The 20,236-nt window shown below is 42.9% G+C and overlaps 2 protein-coding genes and 1 long non-coding RNA gene across 6 annotated transcripts in view; all 3 read left to right on the plus strand.

The window, feature by feature from the left end:
• LOC139175498 (uncharacterized) overlaps positions 1-704 on the plus strand; it is a 39,880-nt gene extending 39,176 nt beyond the window's left edge. The window contains exons 2-3 of the long non-coding RNA XR_011560526.1: positions 140-212; positions 684-704. This is a non-coding gene — a long non-coding RNA (uncharacterized lncRNA). The remainder of the gene's footprint in view (positions 1-139; positions 213-683) is intronic.
• A 1,647-nt stretch (positions 705-2,351) lies between these two features.
• On the plus strand, positions 2,352-16,568 carry MTX1 (metaxin 1). The gene is made up of 8 exons (XM_070766544.1): positions 2,352-2,475; positions 3,391-3,460; positions 4,075-4,151; positions 5,694-5,786; positions 9,368-9,550; positions 11,501-11,577; positions 14,606-14,760; positions 16,174-16,568. The coding sequence occupies exons 1-8, from the start codon at positions 2,395-2,397 to the stop codon at positions 16,401-16,403; spliced, it is 966 nt and encodes a 321-aa protein (XP_070622645.1). The 5' UTR covers positions 2,352-2,394; the 3' UTR covers positions 16,404-16,568.
• Positions 16,569-16,655: 87 nt separating this feature from the next.
• Positions 16,656-20,236, plus strand: part of LOC139175423 (lysosomal acid glucosylceramidase-like) — a 53,760-nt gene continuing 50,179 nt past the window's right edge. For 2 of the 4 annotated variants that reach the window (XM_070766539.1, XM_070766543.1), the window contains exons 1-3: positions 16,656-16,831; positions 17,064-17,453; positions 19,921-20,075. The gene's annotated coding sequence lies outside the window, so the exon portion shown is untranslated. Of the gene's footprint in view, positions 16,832-17,063; positions 17,454-18,772; positions 19,045-19,920; positions 20,076-20,236 lie in introns of all 4 variants that reach the window. The other 2 variants (XM_070766540.1, XM_070766541.1) reach the window with 2 other exon arrangements.

Here is a 20,236-nt window from a genome sequence, read left to right on the forward strand (position 1 = left end):
ATCCATCTACCTACCTACCTATCGTATATAAAAACTGCAGGGAAAGAGGTTGGTCCTTCAATTAACACTCATTTTTCTGTTTTTAAATGTAAGTTTAGCTCCTAACACAAAAACTTGATTTTTTTTTCTTCTTCTTCAGCCGATCTATCGACTTTGGTGGAAAATCAGAACTGACGTCCGAACGAATAAGAACCCCTTCGGCCGGCCAGAAGGTACGAAGCCAGATTTCCTCTTGGTGTTCTTCTCCTCCCTCTAATCTTTTTAGAAATTATATGTAATTCTGCAAGAAGGGCTTGCTGGGGTTTCTGCTCCAGCTGAGGTCATCTCGGAAGGAGCGTCTTGCGAAGGAAATAGAAGATGATGTAACGCCCAATGGCATTTCCTCGGCCATCTGCCTCCCTGGTTTGGACGGGAGCAAATTCCCACAGACCCAGCCGCCTTACATTAACGCGGGGAGGTTCCCTAACCTCGGTTCTCCTCCTCCTCCTCGTCATTTTTTCCCCTTTCGGAAAAGATCGCGCCACATCCCATAAAGGTTTTCCCCAAGAGATCCAGCAAGGATGCGGTGGAGGGGGTGGGACAGTTAAGATGATAGAAGAACAGAGTTGGAAGGGACCTCGGAGGTCCTGTAGTCTGACCCCCTGCTCTAGCAGAATAATAAGAGAATAATAAGAGAATAAGAGAGATGGAAGGGACCTCGGAGGTCCTATAGTCTGACCCCCTGCTCTAGCAGAATAATAAGAGAATAAAAAGAGAATAAGAGTGATGGAAGGGACCGCGGAGGTCCTATAGTCTGACCCCCTGCTCTAGCAGAATAATAAGAGAATAAAAAGAGAATAAGAGTGATGGAAGGGACCGCGGAGGTCCTATAGTCTGACCCCCTGCTCTAGCAGAATAATAAGAGAATAAAAAGAGAATAGGAGTGATGGAAGGGACCTCGGAGGTCCTGTAGTCTGACCCCCTGCTCTAGCAGAATAATAAGAGAATAAAAAGAGAATAAGAGAGTTGGAAGGGACCTCGGAGGTCCTGTAGTCTGACCCCCTGCTCTAGCAGAATAATAAGAGAATAATAAGAGAATAAGAGAGATGGAAGGGACCTCGGAGGTCCTATAGTCTGACCCCCTGCTCTAGCAGAAAAATAATAGAATAAAAAGAGAATAAGAGTGATGGAAGGGACCGCGGAGGTCCTATAGTCTGACCCCCTGCTCTAGCAGAATAGTAAGAGAATAATAAGAGAATAATAAGAGAATATTACTCGGTTTGTCATGTAGATGGTTGAGTGGTTTAGGGTGGGGAATTTGTAGTGGGTGGGACATTTTATTCTATTTTTTATTCTATTTTTAAATGTACCTATTCTAATTTTATGTATGGTGGGATTGGTCTCTGAGTTTCACACGACTTTCATTGCCAATGACAATTCGTTGTTTTTGACAATGACAATAATTTTTTTAAAATTATTATTATTATTATTATTATTATTATTATTATTATTATTATTATTATAATAAGAGAATAAAAGATGGAAGGGATCTCAGAGGTCCTATATGATCCCCTGCTCTAGCAGAATAATAAGAGAATAATAAGAATAAGAGAGATGGAAGGGACCTTGGAGGTCCTATAGTCTGACCCCCTGCTCTAGCAGAATAATAAAAGAATAATAAGAGAATAAGAGAGATGGAAGGGACCTCAAGGTCCTATAGTCTGATCCCCTGCTCTAGCAGAATAATAAGAGAATAATAAGAATAATAAGAGAATAATAAGAGAATAAGAGAGATGGAAGGGACCTCGGAGGCCCTATAGTCTGACTCCCTGCTCAAGGGTTAAATAAGGTTCAGGAGAGAATTGTTTTTAATAGGAAAGTGAACCCAGGAACAAGTGGGCACAATCTGAGGTTAGTTGAGGGGAAAGATCAGAAGCCACGTGGGAAATATTATTTGGCTGAAAGAGGAGTAGATGCTTGGAACAAACTTCCAGCAGACGTGGTTGGTCAATCCACAGTCACTGAATTGAAACACGCCTGGGATAAACATAGATCCATCCTAAGATAAAATACAGGAAATAGTATAAGGGCGGACTAGATGGACCAGGAGGTCTTTTTCTGCCGTCAGTCTTCTACGTTTCTATGTTTCTAATAGAGATGGAAGGGACCTCGGAGGTCTTCTAGTCGGACCCTCTGCTCAAGCCGAATAATAACATAACGAGAGAGATAGAAGGCGGAGACGCTTTGGTTGCAGTTTGCAAGGCGGAACAGACGGGGGCGGCAGAGGTGCCAAAGTCCAGAGTGGTCTGAATCGAGGTCTCTCTATCTATCTCTCTTTCTCTCTCCCCCCCCAACACACACATACACGTAACCCGAAACAGCAATCCTCTTCCGGGTTAGCCAAGGCGTGGGAAGATGGTGGCTCCTATGGAGTTGTATTGTTGGGCCGGCGGGTGGGGGTTGCCCACGGTGGACCCCGATTGCTTGGCCGTTTTGGTGAGCCGGGCGGGGCGGGGGGACGGGGGAAAAATTTTTTTGCAAACACTTTTCCAAAGGGGGAGGGGGGGCTCTTTCCCCCCCCCTCAAAAATCCGGGTTGCGTATTTTTCCCCTTTTCCAAAGCGGATTTTTTTTTTTTTTCAATTTGGACTTTTGTTTGTTTGCAAAACTGTTTTATAGATAGATAGATATATTTGCAAAGCGTTTATATATATATACACATATATATATATTGCAGAGCGTATTTTTTTCTTGTTTGCAAAGGGAAATTTTTGTTTCGCAAAGCGAATATTTTTTTTTGCAAAATATTTTTTTTTGCAAAGTGCTTATATATAGTTGTCGGCTATGAATAAATTAACTGCCTTGAAATGGCCCTGGGTTGGGCCTAGAGGCAAAAAGGAGCTGTGACGTTCCTTCAATATACCAGGGTGATCCCACAACACACACACACACACACACACACACTGTATATATATTTCTGTGTGGGTGTGTGTAACATATATATGTCTAACATGTATATGTATATATCTATCTATCTATCTATCTATCTATATATATATATATATATATATATATGTGCAAAGTGCTTATGTATATAATTTTTGCAAAGCACATTATTTTCCCTTTGCAAAGCATAGGGCATTGCAGCTCCAAGGGGTTCCAGGCAGGGGATGGGGGCAGCCCAAGCCTCTGTCCTTCCTCCTCCTGGGCCGAAAGAAAAGACGGAATTTGCTGCTTCGGGTGGTTGCTAAAAGCAGAATTTTAAAGACCAAATGAAGAATAATTATATTATTACTGAGTTTGGGTTTTTTTTGCAAGGAGGGGTGGGAGAAGGATGCAACGAATGGCCAAATGCATTACAGTAATTGGTTTTCCTTCTATTTCCCCCCCCCCTTTTTTTATTGCTTTGCAGACTTACGCACGATTCACAGGGGTCCCCATCAAAGTTCACAAAATCACCAATCCCTGGAGAAGCCCCTCTGGTAATTTTTTTATATATATATACACATACATAAATGAAGAGGCAACGTCGCCAGAATGTTAAAATCCCCATTGAAGACAGTTAATTTTATATAATGTTGCTCACTTGTCAACTGTCTTCAATGGGGATTTTAACACTCTGATGATGTTAGTAGAGGACTAACGAAAGCTTAGTTAACTTTAGTAATTTTTAAATAAATATTAGACGTTCCAGAGATTGAAATGACTTTTGCCTCTTCATTTATAAGTACACCCGGAACTCACATTTTTAGGACAATTCTCTTTCTCTTTTTCTCTCTCTCTTTCAGGAGAATATATTCTGAGGGGGGATATATATATATATATTCTGGGGGGGGATGGTTTAGTGAGAGAAAAAAACCCTGAATTGCTTGGGAAAATTTCATCGCCGGGAAAGTTTTGGTTTTTCATTGCGTGGGAAAGTTTTGGTTTTTTTCATGGCTTGGAAAGCCGGGCAGGTTTCTAGTCCTCAAGAGGGATGGGGGGAACAGGTGGAAGGAAGAGAATTGAGCCAGGGGAGTGGGGAGGGGGCTTAAATGGGACTTACCCACCCATGTTTCTCTTCCCCCAACTTGCTGTGGTTTTTTTTCAATCTCAGGATCACTCCCCGCGCTCAAGACAGCCGACGGGGTTATTTCCGACCCACAGGAAATCATCACCCATTTTAGGAAACAGGTACGGAACGCGTGACAGGTTCCCTTTGAATAAAATAGAAGAAGCCGGAAGGGACCTTGGAGGTCTTCTAGTCTAACCCTGGAGAGTCCCTTGCCTTGCATATAGCAGTGATGGTGAACCGTTCTCTCATTGCATGCCGAAAATGGGAGCGCGCACGCTTGCTAGCATGTGCTGGCACACAATACCCCTGGCGCACCACATTGTACGCGTGCGCACACGCCTCCCCCAATTGGGCAATTTTTCATCCTCAGGCTTCCGTGAAAGCCTCCGGAGTACGAAATATGGCCCAACGGAGCAAACTGGAGGTTTAGAAAAACGGACTTCCAGTTTGCCCGTCGGGCCATTTTTCGCACTTCCTGAAGCCTGGGGAGGGTGAAAATGGCTTTCCCCAAGGCCTGTGCATGGCGTGCGCACTGGAGCTGACCTAGGGCAATGCCTGGTGTGCCCTCAGCTATGGCTTCAAGGGCCACAGGTTCGCCATCACGGGTATATGGGTTCTCCTGCTTGACCAGGGGGCTGGACTAGAAGAACTTCAAGGTCCCTTCCATATTCTATTCTGTATTCTATTTTATTTTCTATTTTATGTTCTATATCTATTGTAGTTCTATTGTTCTATTCTATTCTTCTTTTCTTTTCCTATTTCTTATTTCTTATTTCCTATTCCTATTTTCTATTCTATATTCTATTATTATTCTTTTCCTATTTCCTGTATTCTATTCCTATATTCTTTTCTGTTCTATATTCTATTACTATTCTTTTCCTATTTCCTATATTCTACTCCTATATTCTGTTCTGTTTTATTTATTTTATTTATTTATTTATTTTATTTATTAGATTTGTATGCCGCCCCTCTCCGTAGACTCGGGACGGCTAACAACATATAACAAATCTAATATTTAAAATAGTTTAAAAGACCCTAATTTAAAAAACCAAACATACACACAAACATACCATGCATAAATTGTATAGGCCTTGGGGGAAGGGAATATCTCAGTTCCCCCATGCCTGACGACAGAGGTGGGTTTTAAGGAGCTTACGAAAGGCGAGGAGGGTGGGGGCAATTCTGATCTCTGGGGGGAGTTAGTTCCATTCTATATTTTATTCTATTATTCTGTTTTATTATTCTATTCTATTGTTTTTCTACTTTCTGCTTCCTCTTCTATTCACTATTCTCTACTCTATTATTATTCTTTTCCTGTTCCCTATATTCTGTTCTGTTCTATATTCTATTCTAGTTCTATTATTCTATTTTACTTATTCTATTGTATTCTTTTTCTATTTTTTATTTTCTCTTCTATTTTCTCTTCTCTTCTATTTTCTGTATTCTATATTCTATTATTAGTATTTTCCTGTTCCCTATATTCTGTTCTGTTCTATATTCTATTATTATTCTATTCCTATTTCGCATTCTATTTTATTCTATTCTTTTTCTATTCTATTTTTTTCCTGTTCTATTATTTTTCTATTCTAGTCCTTATTTTCTATTTCTTCTCTTCTTATTTTTATTTTATTTTCCTTACTGTTTCTGTTTTTCTTATTTAGCAATTTAATGCAGATTACGACCTCTCGGCGTTGCAAGGAGCAGACACACTCGCTTTCCTCTCTCTGGTACATAGGAAGCTCCTGCCGGCGCTGGTAAGTTTGGGGAGGGGGCGGGAGAGAAGAAATTTGGGGAGATTTTGTGTTTGGGGGGGTCACGGTCTTGAGTTCAAGAGCTGGAGGGATGGGCCGGATCTGGGTTGACCTGCATTGCATCCTCAAGATTACAAGATTGGTTTAGGGAGTGGTGGAAGTTCCAACAGCATTGGGGGGGAACATCACTTGCAACCAGTCCACAGATTTATTGTTCTGGTTTCAGGCTAACTCAGATAATAATCGGAATAAATGATTGCCAGATGCATTATATTTGTAAAAATACAACAGCTTATTCATTTTTCCATTCATCTTCCATTAATACATCTGCTCTGACACAGTACTATTTCTCCTTGTCTCCCCTTTTTTTTAGCAGTTAATCAGATTATCTCAGTAGTAACATCAATACATTCCACAAGTCATTCTAAAATGTATGGGCTAATTAGCGCTAGCAAGGAGCCATAAAAACAGGTTATTAATCACACGATTCTTTGCTTACTTGCCATCTTGATATGGCAAGATTGAACGGAATCAGCTGCTTTTTCCGTTCACACCCGGATGTGGGGTAGTTAATTAACTAGTTCCTCACCCATCCTAAAATCTCCTCCCTGTAACTCGTTCTAATCGTTTCTGAGTGCCTCTGAAGTACGGGGTTAACCCATCTCCAATCATTCCCGTTTGAGTCGTCTGAATCTATGTGTATGTCAGGACCATCCTCCTCTCCTTTACTAACATCGGTTTCTATCTTCTATCTAATCTGCCAATTCTAAATCGCTGTCCTCTTCTGACTACATGGGGCTACCCTTGAAGAGTGGGGCTACATGGGGCTACCCTTGAAGAGCGTTCGGAGAGTTCAGCTGGTGCAAAAGGCAGTCGGTTGCCAGTCGGTCTCCGAGCGCAATTCAAGGGGTTGGTTATTACCTTTAAAACCCTAAATGGCTCCAGGCCAGACTATTTACGGGACCGCCTCCTTCCTCATACATCATTACGGCCATTAAGAGCCCACAGAGTCGGCCTTCTCCAAGTCCTGTCCGCCAAAAAATATCAGTTGGCGGGACCTCGGGGAAGAGCCTTCTGTGTGGCTCCGACCCTATGGAATCAACTGCCCACAGATATTCGCATCTCCTCCTCACTGGTTTTCTGGAAAGCTGTTAAAACCTGGCTTTTCCAGCAGACCTAAAATTAAGATTGATTGTTAGTATGTATGTTTTTTTATTATATACAATGATGCCTCTACCTAAGAACGCCTCTACTTAAGAACTTTTCTAGATAAGAACCAGGTGTTCAAGATTTTTTTGCCTCTTCTTAAGAACCCATTTTCTACTTAAGAACCCGAGCCCGGAAAAAATTCCTAGGAAATTTGAGAGCGGCACGAAGGCCCGGCCAGTTTCCTGCCATTCCCCCTTTAATCCCAGTCATCTCTGGCTTTTCTGGGCTGCCAGAGGAGCCTTTCGGTGGCGCTTAAGGAGGCTTTGGCAGTCCAGAGAGAACAAAGCATTTTCCTTTCTCTGGGAGCTTGGAGAGGGAACAAACCTCTGCCAGCGCCCAGAGAAAAGAAACACTCCCTTCGCTCTGGGCAGCAACTGTCCTCCTCCTCTTCTTCCTCCTCCTCCTCCCACCCAAATTCCAAGCTTTTATTTTTTTCCCTAATGGGTTTGCATTATTTGCTTTTACATTGATTCCTATGGAAAAAATGGCTTCTACTTACAAACTTCTACTTAAGAACCTGTTCACGGAACGAATGAAGTTCTTAAGTAGCGGTACCACTGTAAGTGATTTTAGTGATGTTTTTACTGTATTGTATTTATAACTTGTTAGCCGCTCAGAGTCCATTTTCAGAGTGAGCGGTATATAAATGCAATAAATAAATGAGGATCGCAATTCGCGCCTTCCCACAAGCCAAAGTTCAAGGCGTGAAGCCGGATTTGCTTAGCGACTGCCTGATTCGCTCAACCACGGCAGGGATTTGCTTAACAACGGTGCCAAAAAAAAAGCGCTGTAAAACCACACTGTAAAAGCTGCACCAACAATGGCCGTGATTCGCTTAATGACAGTGGTAAAAAAGTCTGTAACATCACAGGTCTTGTTCAGCAACTAAAATTGCAGCCGTAAATCTATAAGGACTACCTATATTACGGTATTATTATTATTATTATTATTATTATTATTATTATTATTATTATTATTATTATTATCATCATCTTGTTAGCCACCTTGAGTTTTTGAAGAAATTAATTACAAATCTAATAAATAATAATAATAGTAATAATAATAGTAATAATTATTGTTATTTTGGATCACGCGACCACGGTCATTAAATCTGAAAAAACCTTTTCAGCATCGTCACTTGGGATGTATATTATATATTATTATCTATGTTGGTTGAGCAGGCAGGGTTCCCTTGGGTCCCATTTGTTGGGGTTGAGGGAAAGGGAGAGTTTTGCCTTCTTTTTCTGCTCAAGATCCCCATGGACAATTGGGGGGCCACTGGGGGACACAGAATGCTGGACTCGATGGGCTTTGGCCTGATTCAGTATGGCTCTTCTTAGGTTCTTATGTATAATTATTATTATTTTATTATTATTATTATTCACAAAAAACCAGTAATACATAGCAAATGAGATTGATATGCTGGATTTTGTATCATAATATTAATAATAATAATAACAACAACAATAATAACAACAACAACAATAATAAAAATAATAATCGTTTGGAATAGAATAGAATAGAATTCTTTATTGGCCAAGTGTGATTGGACACACAAGGAATTTGTCTTTGGTGCAGATGCTCTCAGCGTCCATAAAAGAAAAAGAGACATTTGTCAAGAATCATGTGCTACAACATTTAATGATTGTCATAGGGGTCAAATAAACAATGAAGAAACAATCAATATTAATAAAAATCTTAGGATACGAGCAACAAGTTACAGTCATACAGTCCTAAGGGGGAGGAAAAGGGTGATAGGAATGATGAGAAAAAAACTAGTAGAAATAGAAGTGCAGACTTAGTAAAAAGTTTGAGAGTGTTGAGGGGATTATTTGTTTAGTAGATATTATATTTATAATAATTATATTATTATTATTATTTGCTCCAAGTGTCCAATGAGCTCACTTGAGTCTGAGCGAAGCAACCATTCGTGGTCTGTTTTGCCCATAAACCGAGATTGCAAGCTTTGTGAGCCAATGGCAGTTAGTTTGATAAATGTTTCTCTTGTTTTAACCATCTCGGTCCTTTTTACGATCTGTTCAATTTCAATTCAATTCAGTTTATTAGATTTGTATGCCGCCCCTCTCCGAAGACTTGGGGCGGCTCACAACAACGATAAAAACAATATTACAATGGCACAAATCTAATATTAAAAATAACTAAAAACTTGCTTCTTCTGGGGCAGGAAGGAGCGTAAAAATTGTTCTATTGCATCTCATTGCAATCACTCTATTGCCTCTAGTCTCATTGATTTTGCAAAAAAAAAGCTTTTCCCTCTTATGGACTAGAAACCTTGCTCCCTTGGCTCTCCAAATGGAGGAGTTTGTGTCTGTTGAGGGAATGTCATGGTGGTGATATCTCCTCCATTCCGACAGATCCACACATTCTGGGTGGACGCGAAGAATTACGTGGAGCATACTCGTAAGTGGTACGCTGAAACCATTCCATTCCCGCTCAGTTTTTTCCTGCCGAACCGAATGCAGAAACGGCAGCTGGAGCGTTTGCAGACCATCTGCGGGGAAAACTGGCAGGACGACGAAGAGCAGCTGGAAAAACAGGTAAAGGAAGGACGCTCCAGGGCGGGAATGTCCCAGAGCAGGTTATTTATTTTTTGATTTTACTTTACTTTTATTTTATTATTTTAGTTTAGTTTATTTTTTTTAATTTAATTTTAATTTAATTTTATTATTTTTATTTATTTATTGTTTTATTTTATTGTTTTATTTAGTTTATTTAGTTTATTCTAGTTTATTTTTTTATTATTTTAGCCTATTTTTATTTTATTGTTTTATTTATTTTATTTTTTATTTTTATTTTTATTTTATTTTATTATTATTTTAGCCTATTTTTATTTTATTGTTTTTTATTTTATTTTAATTTATTATTTAATTTTGTTTCTTTTTAAAATTTATTTTATGTTAATTTAATTTAGTTTAATTTAATTTAATTTAATTTGTAAGCCACCCAACTCCTTCCGGATTCTGGGAAACAATTTAAAAATTCTGGAAAACAATATAACAACGATTGAAAACCCCTAAAAAAACCAAATCATTCATTTTTTTTTTCTTTAAAAAAAATCATTCATAAAACTTTAAAAGTGGCGTAAAATAAAGGAGCAGATAGACTTCTCTTAGCCGGGGAAGCTCTGGGCAAGTATTTGGCACAGCTGCCAACCTGGGTCATGGCAGCCTTTTTAGAGGGGAGGGGAAAAAAAACTTTAAATAAAGAATAAGTTGACTGTGAATTCTTCTCATTCACATCTGGCAAAGTTTTTCAAGGGTGAATTTGCAGTCCCAGACCTTATCTGGCTTGGAGAGCAGCCACGTTTTCTTCAAAACGTGGCAAGGAGCCTCTTGAGAGTCACAAACCAATTCAGCAAATTAATTGTCTCCTGCAAACTCCACTCCCCAGTTGCTCCTCTTTTATTCCCTCTGGAAGGGGCCATTCATCGTCCATCTGTGGCCTTACTTCCAAGTCTATCCTTAGTTGTTCCCTTTGTCCGGCAGCTCTGTGCATAAGCACACTGGGAAGAGCCTCCAGCTGTTCCTCTGCCTCACTGATGCCTGACTCCGAAGGCAGCTGATAACTGTCAGACAGCCCTGGCTCTGTCTCTGCCTCGGATGCAGACTCCAGGATTGGCTCTTGTTCCCCCCCCCCTCCAAACTTCCTCGCTGCCCAAATCTGCGGCTAGCTCTGCTGGCCGCTGACGGACCATGACAGTTGGGTGAGAGGCATAGAGTTTATTTCCTTTAAAAATAAAAGAGCCTATACACTGCTCTTAGCCAGGAAAGCTCTCTTCAAGTATTTGGCACAGCTGCCCTTTCGTAGTTCTGTCGGGCCACCGCAGCCTGTTTAACGATGAGGTTGAATTAAAATGTTGAAAGATTTGGGTGGGGTAGAGAGGTCTCAAGGCTGAGGCCCCTCCACCTCCCCCACTAATAATAATAATAATTTATTGGATTTGTATGCCGCCCCTCTCTGCAGACTCGGGGCGGCTAACAACAATAATAAACACAACATGTACAATCCAATAATAAAAACAACTAAAAGCCCCTATTATAAAACCAAACATACACACAAACATACCATGCATAACTTGTAATGGCCGAGGGGGAAGAGCTATCTCAACTCCCTCATGCCTGGCGATATAAATGAGTCTTGAGTAGTTTATGAAAGACAGGGAGGGTGGGGGCAGTTCTAATCTCCGGGGGGGGTGAGTTGGTTCCAGAGGGCCGGGGCCACCACAGAGAAGGCTCTTCCCCTGGGGCCCGCCAAACGACATTGTTTAGTCGACGGGACCCGGAGAAGGCCCTTATGTGGGACCTTATCGGTCGCTGGGGTTCGTGCGGTAGCAGGCGGTTCCGGACTAGATGGGCCTGGGAATGCCAGTCTGGCTGGGGACAATGGGAGTTGTAGTTCAAAGGCTGGGGAAGTGCTGTTTTTGAGGGCGGGGAGGGCGAGAAGGACGCCTGACCCAACGACGCTTTTTTTTTTTTTGATACCCACAGCTTTATCGAGAAGGTTGCGAGTGTCTCACCCTGCTCTCTCAACGCCTGGGCAGGAAGAAATTCTTCTTCGGAGACTCGTAAGTGAAACAGGAGTCCAATGTCCTCGTTTTCAGGTAGTCCTCGACATACGACCCAAATCGGGATGGGGGCTTTGTGGCCGTTGAGTGATCCGGGCCCAATGTTACGACGGCACGCTCGTTAAGCATATCACATGGTGTTCTGTCGGGCTCTCTGGTAGGAGCCTCCCAAAAATTCACAGGTACAAATTTCAGACACAGACACACGTTTGAAAATTCAAAACAATGTTCTTTATAATGAAAATTCACTTAACCTAAGCCTTCTTTTGGTATAGCAAAGAGCCCTCGTCTCCAAACAAACTGGTAATTTGTACAAGTCCCTTATCAGTCCTGTGATACTTAGCTTGCAGCTGTGAGGCAATTCACAGTCCTTCTTTCACAAGGTGAAACACACTTTGCTCTGGTTTAGTTTCAAAGCGGGGGAAAATCAGCACACACAAAAAGTCAAAGTCAGCAAAGCAGTCACGAAACACAACGATCAGATAATCCTCCACAATGGCCAAACCCACAGGCTGCTCTTTATAGCAGCCTCACTAATGACCACAGCCCCACCCAACCACAGGTGGCCTCATTTTCTTTGATAATAATTTCTCAGTTGTTGCTGCCTATGCATCGCTCTCCGCATGCGTGGCTGTATCATTAACTCTTGTTCCGAATCCAAGGAGGAGCTAGATAATTGATCTCCTTCTGAGCTGTCTGGCACACTCTCCTCCTCCCTGTCACTCATGTCTTCTTGGTCAGAGGAGCCTTCATCAGCAGATTCCACCGGGGGCAAAACAGGCCTGCAGCATGTGGATGTCTCCCCCACACCCACAGTCCTTGGGGCAGGAGCAGGGCAACAGCTAACCACAACACATGGGATGTAGTTTGTTGGAACACACCGAGGGTGACCAACGGCAATTATGTGACAACGGGACACGGCAACCATCCGAAAATGATTTACAACTGTTCGTTTAGTAACTGTTCGAAGTTACGTCACCGAAACAAGCGACCATTTTTCACCCTCGCCGCTGTTGCAGCTTTTGAGTGGTGCGGCGGCCTCGGGGTGGAGCCTCTCGCCTCACAATCGGGAGGCTTGTGAGTTTGATCCTGGGAAGAGGCAGATATTTATCTCAATCTGGGAACAATGAGAATATTATCTGCCGAACAAAACTCCTTATTGGCGACAGGGAATGGCAGACGGCCAGTAAAAGACTCCGCTCCATTCAGTTATCTTGACTCCACCCGGCAAGGGATTACGGGGTCGTTAAAAGATAACAACGAATCGCCACGGATACATGATCCAAATTCAGACATCTGACTCATGTTTATGACGGTCGCAGAATCCTGGATGTTCTGCTTGGGCCTAATCGGATCGGAACAAAGGAGCACCCACTTGCTGAAAATTCAAACCAAACACATCTATATTTAAAAATGATTTGTCCCAAACAAGGCCAGGCTTCTAGTCCATGTTGGCAGCATTCCTGGTCAAATTGTCTAAGAGATAAGGAGAGGGCTGCGGCCGGGAGCCAAATCCAATTTAGACAGTGTTCTACTGTCCTTCAAACACACACACTCAGAAATCTCCAGGTTTTCCTCAGACAGCTGCATTTCAGATAAAGGGATAAAAGCAGTTTGCCAGCAAAGCATTTCTGGAACCTCGGATAAAGGACCTCCCATCATTACAAACGTTGAATCACCATGCCTTTTTACCCATAAATCCTCACTTATATACTGTCTGGGTGTGGTCAACTGTTTCCTAGAGATATTCACTCTCTAGACTTCCTTCCATAGAGATACTCACCTTCTAGACCAGGGGTCCCCAAACTTTTTACAGAGACTGTTGAACAAATTCCTATGCACACTGCACGTACCTTATTTAAAGTAAAAAACAAAATGGGAACAAATACAATATTTAAAATAAAGAAGAAGTAATAAGTAATTAAGTAATTAATAATTAAATAATAAAGTAATTTATACTTCTTTATTAACAAGTAAATGTAAACTTAAATCAACAAACTCCATTTCTTCTTCCTTCCCTTCTTCCTCTCCACTTCTCTCTTCCTTCTTCCTTTTCTCTCATTTGTTTCATTTTCCTCTCCCTCGTTCTTTCCCTCCATCATTTTCTCATTTTTCTATCTCTCTTTCTATCTCTCCCTCTTCCTTTCTCTCCCTCTCTATCTCTCCCTCTTTCTCTTTCTTTTTTTCTCTCTGTCCCTCTTTCTCTTTCTTTCTCTCTCCTCTCTTTCTCTCACTCACTCTCTTTCTAACTCTCCCTCTTTGTATCTCTCACACTTTCTCTCTCCCCCTCTCTCTATTTCTCCCTTCCTCTCTCTCCCTTTCTATCTCTCCTCTTCATTTCTCTCTCCCTCTCTATTTCTCCCTCTTTCTCTCTCTTATTATATCGATCGGTAAAATCTCGTGTGCTGCCGCGGGCCGGTTAAAAGACCTCAGCGGGCCGCATCCGGCTCACGGGCCGTAGTTTGGGGACCACTGTTCTAGACCTTTTCCCATAAAGATATTCCTGTCTGCTTCGTGGCTTCTGACCCAGGCATCTAATAGGGGCTCCTGGTCCCCAATGTCCCCTTCTTCCTCTGAGTCAGACATTAACATCATTGAGGGTTCTACAGTCTCTGGTGGTTCCCCAGGTTTTTCAGGTTCCGATTCTCCCTCACTCTCTGAGTCAGCTGTCAATCACATGGGCCTAGGGTACCAAGATGGACCCGGTTCATCCTCCTCAGAATCTGTGACTAACTGAGCTGGTCGTGGACCACTCACAACACCGGGGGTCACGCAATTCCCCCTTCTTCTGACAGGCAAACCGGAGTCCCCTAACAACCCTGTTGTCTTACTTAACAACTGCAGTGGTTGCCTTAACAACTCCGGCGAGGATGACGGTTAAAATGGGAGAAAAGTCACTTTAAAAAATGTCTCGCTTTCACGACATCAATTTGCGGGCTCGGTTTCGGTCGTAGTTCGAGGACTGTTCCATGCGGTGGCGGCCGAGTCTCCTGACCTTGTCTTATTTTTTCTCTTGTCCCGTTTTCAGACCCGCCTCCCTGGATGCCTCCATCTTTAGTCTGTTAGCCGGCCTCCTTAACGCCAAACTCCCCAACGGGAAATTCCAGCAACACTTGAGATCCCTCCCAAACCTTTGCGGTTTCTGCACGTCTATTTTGAGCCTTTATTTCCCCTGGGACGGAGGTGAGTTTGCTCCCGCTTGGGGGGGAGATCCTCCTCTTGGGCGGGTTCTCGGTTATGGGTGGTGCAGCTTTTAACAGAATAACGGGATTCGGAAGGGACCCCGGAGGTCTTCTAGTCCAACCATTGCTCAAGCGGGAGACCTATATCCCCCATTTCAGACAAATGGTTGCCCAATCTCCTCTTGAAAATGGAGGGGGAATGGATGGAAGGAAGGAAGGAAAGAAGGAGACATGAGGGAGGAAAAGGGAGAAAGAAACGAAGGAAGGAGACAAATGAGGGAGGGAGGAAGGAACGGAGGGAGGGAGGGAGGAGACAGATAAGGGAAGGAAGGAAACAAGGGAGGAAGGAGAGGAGAGAGAGGAAGGCAAGAAGGAGACAAATGAGGAAGGAAAAGGGAGAAAAGAAGGAAGACAAGAAGGGAACAGACGAGGAAGGGAGGGAAAGAAGGAAAGAGACAAGGGAGGAAGGAAAGGAGGGAGGGTGGAAGGAAGGAGACAAGGGAGGAAGGAAGGAAGACAAGAAGGAGACAGACAAGGGAGTAAGGAAAGCGGAGGTAGGATGGAAGGAAGGAAGGAAAGGAGGGAGGGAGGGTGGAAGGAAGGAGACAGAAGGGAGGAAGGAAGAAAGACAAGAAGGAGACAGACAAGGGAGGAAGGAAAGCGGAGGTAGGATGGAAGGAAGGAAGGAAAGGAGGGAGGGTGGAAGGAAGGAGACAGAAGGGAGGAAGGAAGAAAGACAAGAAGGAGACAGACAAGGGAGGAAGGAAAGCGGAGGTAGGATGGAAGGAAGGAAGGAAAGGAGGGAGGTTGGAAGGAAGGAAACAGAAGGGAGGAAGGAGAGGAGAGAAAGAAAAGCAAGAAGGAGACAGATGAGGAAGGAAGAGGGAGGGAAAGAAGGAAAAGGGAGGAAAGAAGGAAGACAAGAAGGGGACAGACGAAGGGAGGGAAAGAAGGAAAGAAACAAAGGAGGAAGGAAGGAAAGGAGGGAGGTTGTAAGGAAGGTGACAGAAGGGAGGAAGGAAGAAAGACAAGAAGGAGACAGATAAGGGAGGAAGGAAGTGAGGAAGGAGACATGAGAGAGGAAGGAAAGGAGAGAGGGAGGGTGAAAGGAAGGAAGGAGACAATGGACAAACGAGAAGAGGGAAAGGAGGAGTCACAAGGGAAGAAGGAAGGAGAGGGAGAGGAGGAAGGAAGGATAACAGAATAACAGAGTTGGAAGGGAACGTGGAGGCCTTCTAGTCCAACCCCCAAGGAAGGAAAGGAGACCACAGTTGCGTGCTCTTGAAATTTGATCAGAACTTCAAATGCTTCCTCCGTAACTCCCCGCCGGGCCTTCGAACGACAGCTGCTAAGCGCCAAACCTTTCAGCACGGCTTCTCCCTGGATCCTTTGACCAGTTTCGTCTCTTCCGCAGGGGACCCCCCTCCCAATCTCCACAAAGCAGCCTCCGGCGACGTCGGGGACGCCGAAGTGGAGACCCACAAGCGACGCAACCAGTTCCTCTCCGTCCTGGTTGCGCTGGTGGCCATGGTGGGCTACGCCTTCCTATCCGGGATTGTGTCCATCCAAAAGGAGACCCCACAACATGCCGGCCAGCACGCCATCACCCTCGATGAGGCGGAAGAGGACGAGGACGAGGAATGAGGGACGCGGCACGGTTTTGCCGTACTGGCTTCCAACAGACTTTTTAAAAAAATCTTTTTTTTTTAATAGCCAAGCTCGCTCCGGTACCGCTGTCTCAAAAACTTTTTTAAAAAATCCATTCCAGGGTAATGGAGCTCAATAAATCAGAGAAATGCGTTGATATAACCGACGGTCTGTTCTTTATTCCTTGTTTAGGCTGGTGGTCCTCAACTTATGGCCCCAAACAGCTCCCCCCCCAACGTCCGTTGCTAAGCGAGGCAGTTGTCCCGTGAGTGTTGCCAACTTTGCTCGCCACGGTTACAAAAATATTTGTGCATGATGGGTGCCCGAGATTTTTCTCGCCGTTTGCTGAGTTTTGGGTTTTTTTGGCTGAAGGAAGATGGGTCTGTCGCCACTGCATTTGATTGACGTTTGCTCTCTGGAGTCAGGTGAAAAGCCCAAGTTTCTTTTTTTTTTTTGTATATATAAATTTTTTAATTAGAAAATTGTAAATTTATATACAAATATTCAGGGAGTGGACAAAAAATGGAAACACTTGACTTTTTGGCATCGTAATGTTTGAACATGTTCAAATCAATCAAAACTTGACATATTTTAATGTTTTTTAAAAATATTCTGTTATTTGATATGTGTTTTTTTAACTACCTTTTTTTTTTACAGAAATTTAAGGAAATTGGTTATAACCTTCTAGAAATGGCAGACCTCTCAAAGAGGCCAAATTGTTGGTGCTCGAATGGCAGGCGCTAGTGTCACAGAAAGTGCCCGAATGTTTGGCGTTTCAAGAGGTCATGTCTCAAAAGCAATGACTGCTTTTGAAAGAAAAGAGAAAACGTCCTCAGCCAAGCACAGGTCTGGTCGAAAGTCGAAGTTGTCTGAGAGAGACTGGTCGGACTCTAAAGCGAATTGTTAGACCGCAGCTCCTAAAATCACTGCAGAGCTCAATAGACACGTACAAAACCCAGTTTCCGCAAAAACTGTTCGAAGGGAGCTTCACAAATCTGGATTCCACGGAAGAGCTGCAAGGTGTTTCCATTTGTTTGTCCACCCCCTGTAAGTAGCACACAAAAATATATACACAACTTTAAAAACAAGAGAGGTGACCTTGCTCTCTCTTCCCTTAAGTGTTTTCACTTATACGTTTCTAAATTGTTTGCCGATTTTCATATCGGTATCGTACATGCTCATACAAATTAACTCTATAATAGTAGTAATAATAAGTTAAATTTGTGATAAAGACTTAATTATTAGTAGCAGATAATCCGAGATCAAATAAATGTGTCTTACCTAACCTTGGAATGGTTAGGTAAGACACATGTAACTTAACCTTACCTATCTATAGTCTAGCATATCTAAAAAAAACCTTTTAATCTTCGTTCTTATAAGACCTCAGTGTGATGTATTTAAGTTAGTTTTATTTATTATTTATTTTATTTTATTTATTGGATTTGTATGCCGCCCCTCTCCGCAGACTCGGGGTGGCTAACAACAGTAATAAAAACAGCATGTAAATCCAATACTAAAACAGCTAAAAAAACCCTTATTTGTGAAACCAAACATCCATGCAAACAAACATACCATGCATAAATTGTAAAGGCCTAGGGGGAAAGAATATCTCAGTTCCCCCATGCCTGATGGCAGAGGTGGGTTTAAAGGAGCTTACGAAAGGCGAGGAAGGTGGGGGCTGTTCTAATCTCTGGGGGGGAGTTGGTTCCAGAGGGCTGGGGCCACCACAGAGAAGGCTCTTCCCCTGGACCCCGCCAAACGACATTGTTTTGGACCTAAGCGGTCGCTGGGATTCGTGCGGCAGTTATTTCCCTTCTTGGAGTTGTTGTTTTTTTCCCCTCCACAAATTGTACCATTTATCTCAAATTTTGTAGGAGACTGATTCTTCTTTCTCTTATATACGCATAGTTAATCTAATCAATTCTGCCAGTTCCATTATTTTGTTTTTAATATGTACATTGGTGGGCGTGGAATCTTTCTCCCAGTTTTGGGATAAGCCCGAATTTCATCTATCACTCTACAGTTGCCTTCAATCTTGAAACGGTCAGGAAATTCTCGGGCGGCACCCTTGTCGATTTTGTGCGCTTCCATAAGCCCCGAGTCTGTGGAGAGGGGCGGCATACAAATCTAATAAATAATAATAATAATAATAATAATAATAATAATAATAATAATAATAATCTTGGGCACCCATCGAGCAGCGTTCACGCCCTTAGCATTGGAGGGAAACGGAATGAGTACGCTCATCTCCAACCTTCACCCCAACGCCAGTCGATGATGTACTGACCACTGTCACTGTCCGTTCTCTTCCGCTGACTTCCCTCTACACGACAGTGTTTATTAATTATTTATTTCTTTATTCAAAGTGTTGGTAATGACCTATAAAGCCCTACATGGCATCGGACCAGAATACCTACAGGACCGCCTTCTGCTGCACGAATCCCAGCGGCCGATTAGGTCCCACAGAGTCGGCCTTCTCCGGGTCCCGTCGACTAAACAATGTCGTCTGGCGGGACCCAGGGGAAGAGCCTTCTCTGTGGCGGCCTCGGCCCTCTGGAACCAACTCCCTCCAGAGATTCGAACAGCCCCCGCCCTCCTCGCAAGACTCTGAAGATCTATCTATGTCGCCAGGCATGGGGTAATTGATGTATCTCCTTTTATCTGTGGTTATGATTGAGTAGTATTGACTGTTTTTTAATTGATAGTGGGTTTGTAATAATAATAATAATAATAATAATAATAATAATAATTTATTGGATTTGTATGCCGCCCCTCTCCGCAGACTCGGGGCGGCTAACAACAATAATAAACACAACATGTACAATCCAATAATAAAAAACGACTAAAAACCCCTATTATAAAACCAAACATACACACAAACATACCATGCATGACTTGTAATGGCCTAGGGGGAAGAGGTATCTCAACTCCCCCATGCCTGGTGGTATAAATGAGTCTTGAGTAGTTTATGAAAGACAGGGAGGGTGGGGGCAGTTCTAATCTCTGGGGGGAGTTGGTTCCAGAGGGCCGGGGCCGCCACAGAGAAGGCTCTTCCCCTGGGGCCCGCCAAACGACATTGTTTAGTCGACGGGACCCGGAGAAGGCCAACTCTGTGGGACCTTATCGGTTGCTGGGATTCGTGCGGTAGCAGGCGGTTCCGGAGGTAATCTGGTCCAATGCCATGTAGCTATAGTTTTAGTTGCAGCTATAGTTTTAATTATTGGAGTTGTACCGCATTGTTGTTGTGAGCCGTCCCGAGTCTTTGGAGAGGGGCGGCATACAAATCTAATATATTATTATTATTATTATTATTATTATCACGCAGTCCTAGGTCATTGGGAAGCACCCGACTGGTGACGAAATATGAAATAATATTATTATTATTATTATTATTATTATTATTATTATTACTATTATTGTACAACTCCCGGAGGACTCTAGGCGGCTGCAGTAATACCAACTTCCCCGCAAACATTTCCTGTGACAGCTACGTGCCTTGTAACCTTATTTCCAGATATCCCTCGTATCTATATAAAAGCTAAATACCGCTCACTCATCACGAAATCGCCCGAAATGTAAAGCCGACAAACTTGAAACTCGACTTCTCGGAGCTCGTCAAGAAAGGATTTTTCAAAACGGATCCTTAGTATTTCCGAGGGGCTTTGAGAGGTAAGAGAAAATAAGATTGCGGGCTGTGTGTGTAGATTCGCCTTGTGGAACTCCCCACCACAAGATGTACCATTTGTGACTACGATTGGGTCCAGAGCTTCTGTTACTAATCGAAACATTTAAATACATTAAAGGGTTCAATAAGGTTCAGGAATAAGTGT

This window comes from Erythrolamprus reginae, chromosome 13 (assembly GCF_031021105.1).
Source record: "Erythrolamprus reginae isolate rEryReg1 chromosome 13, rEryReg1.hap1, whole genome shotgun sequence".
Classification (NCBI taxonomy): Eukaryota; Metazoa; Chordata; class Lepidosauria; order Squamata; family Dipsadidae; genus Erythrolamprus; species Erythrolamprus reginae.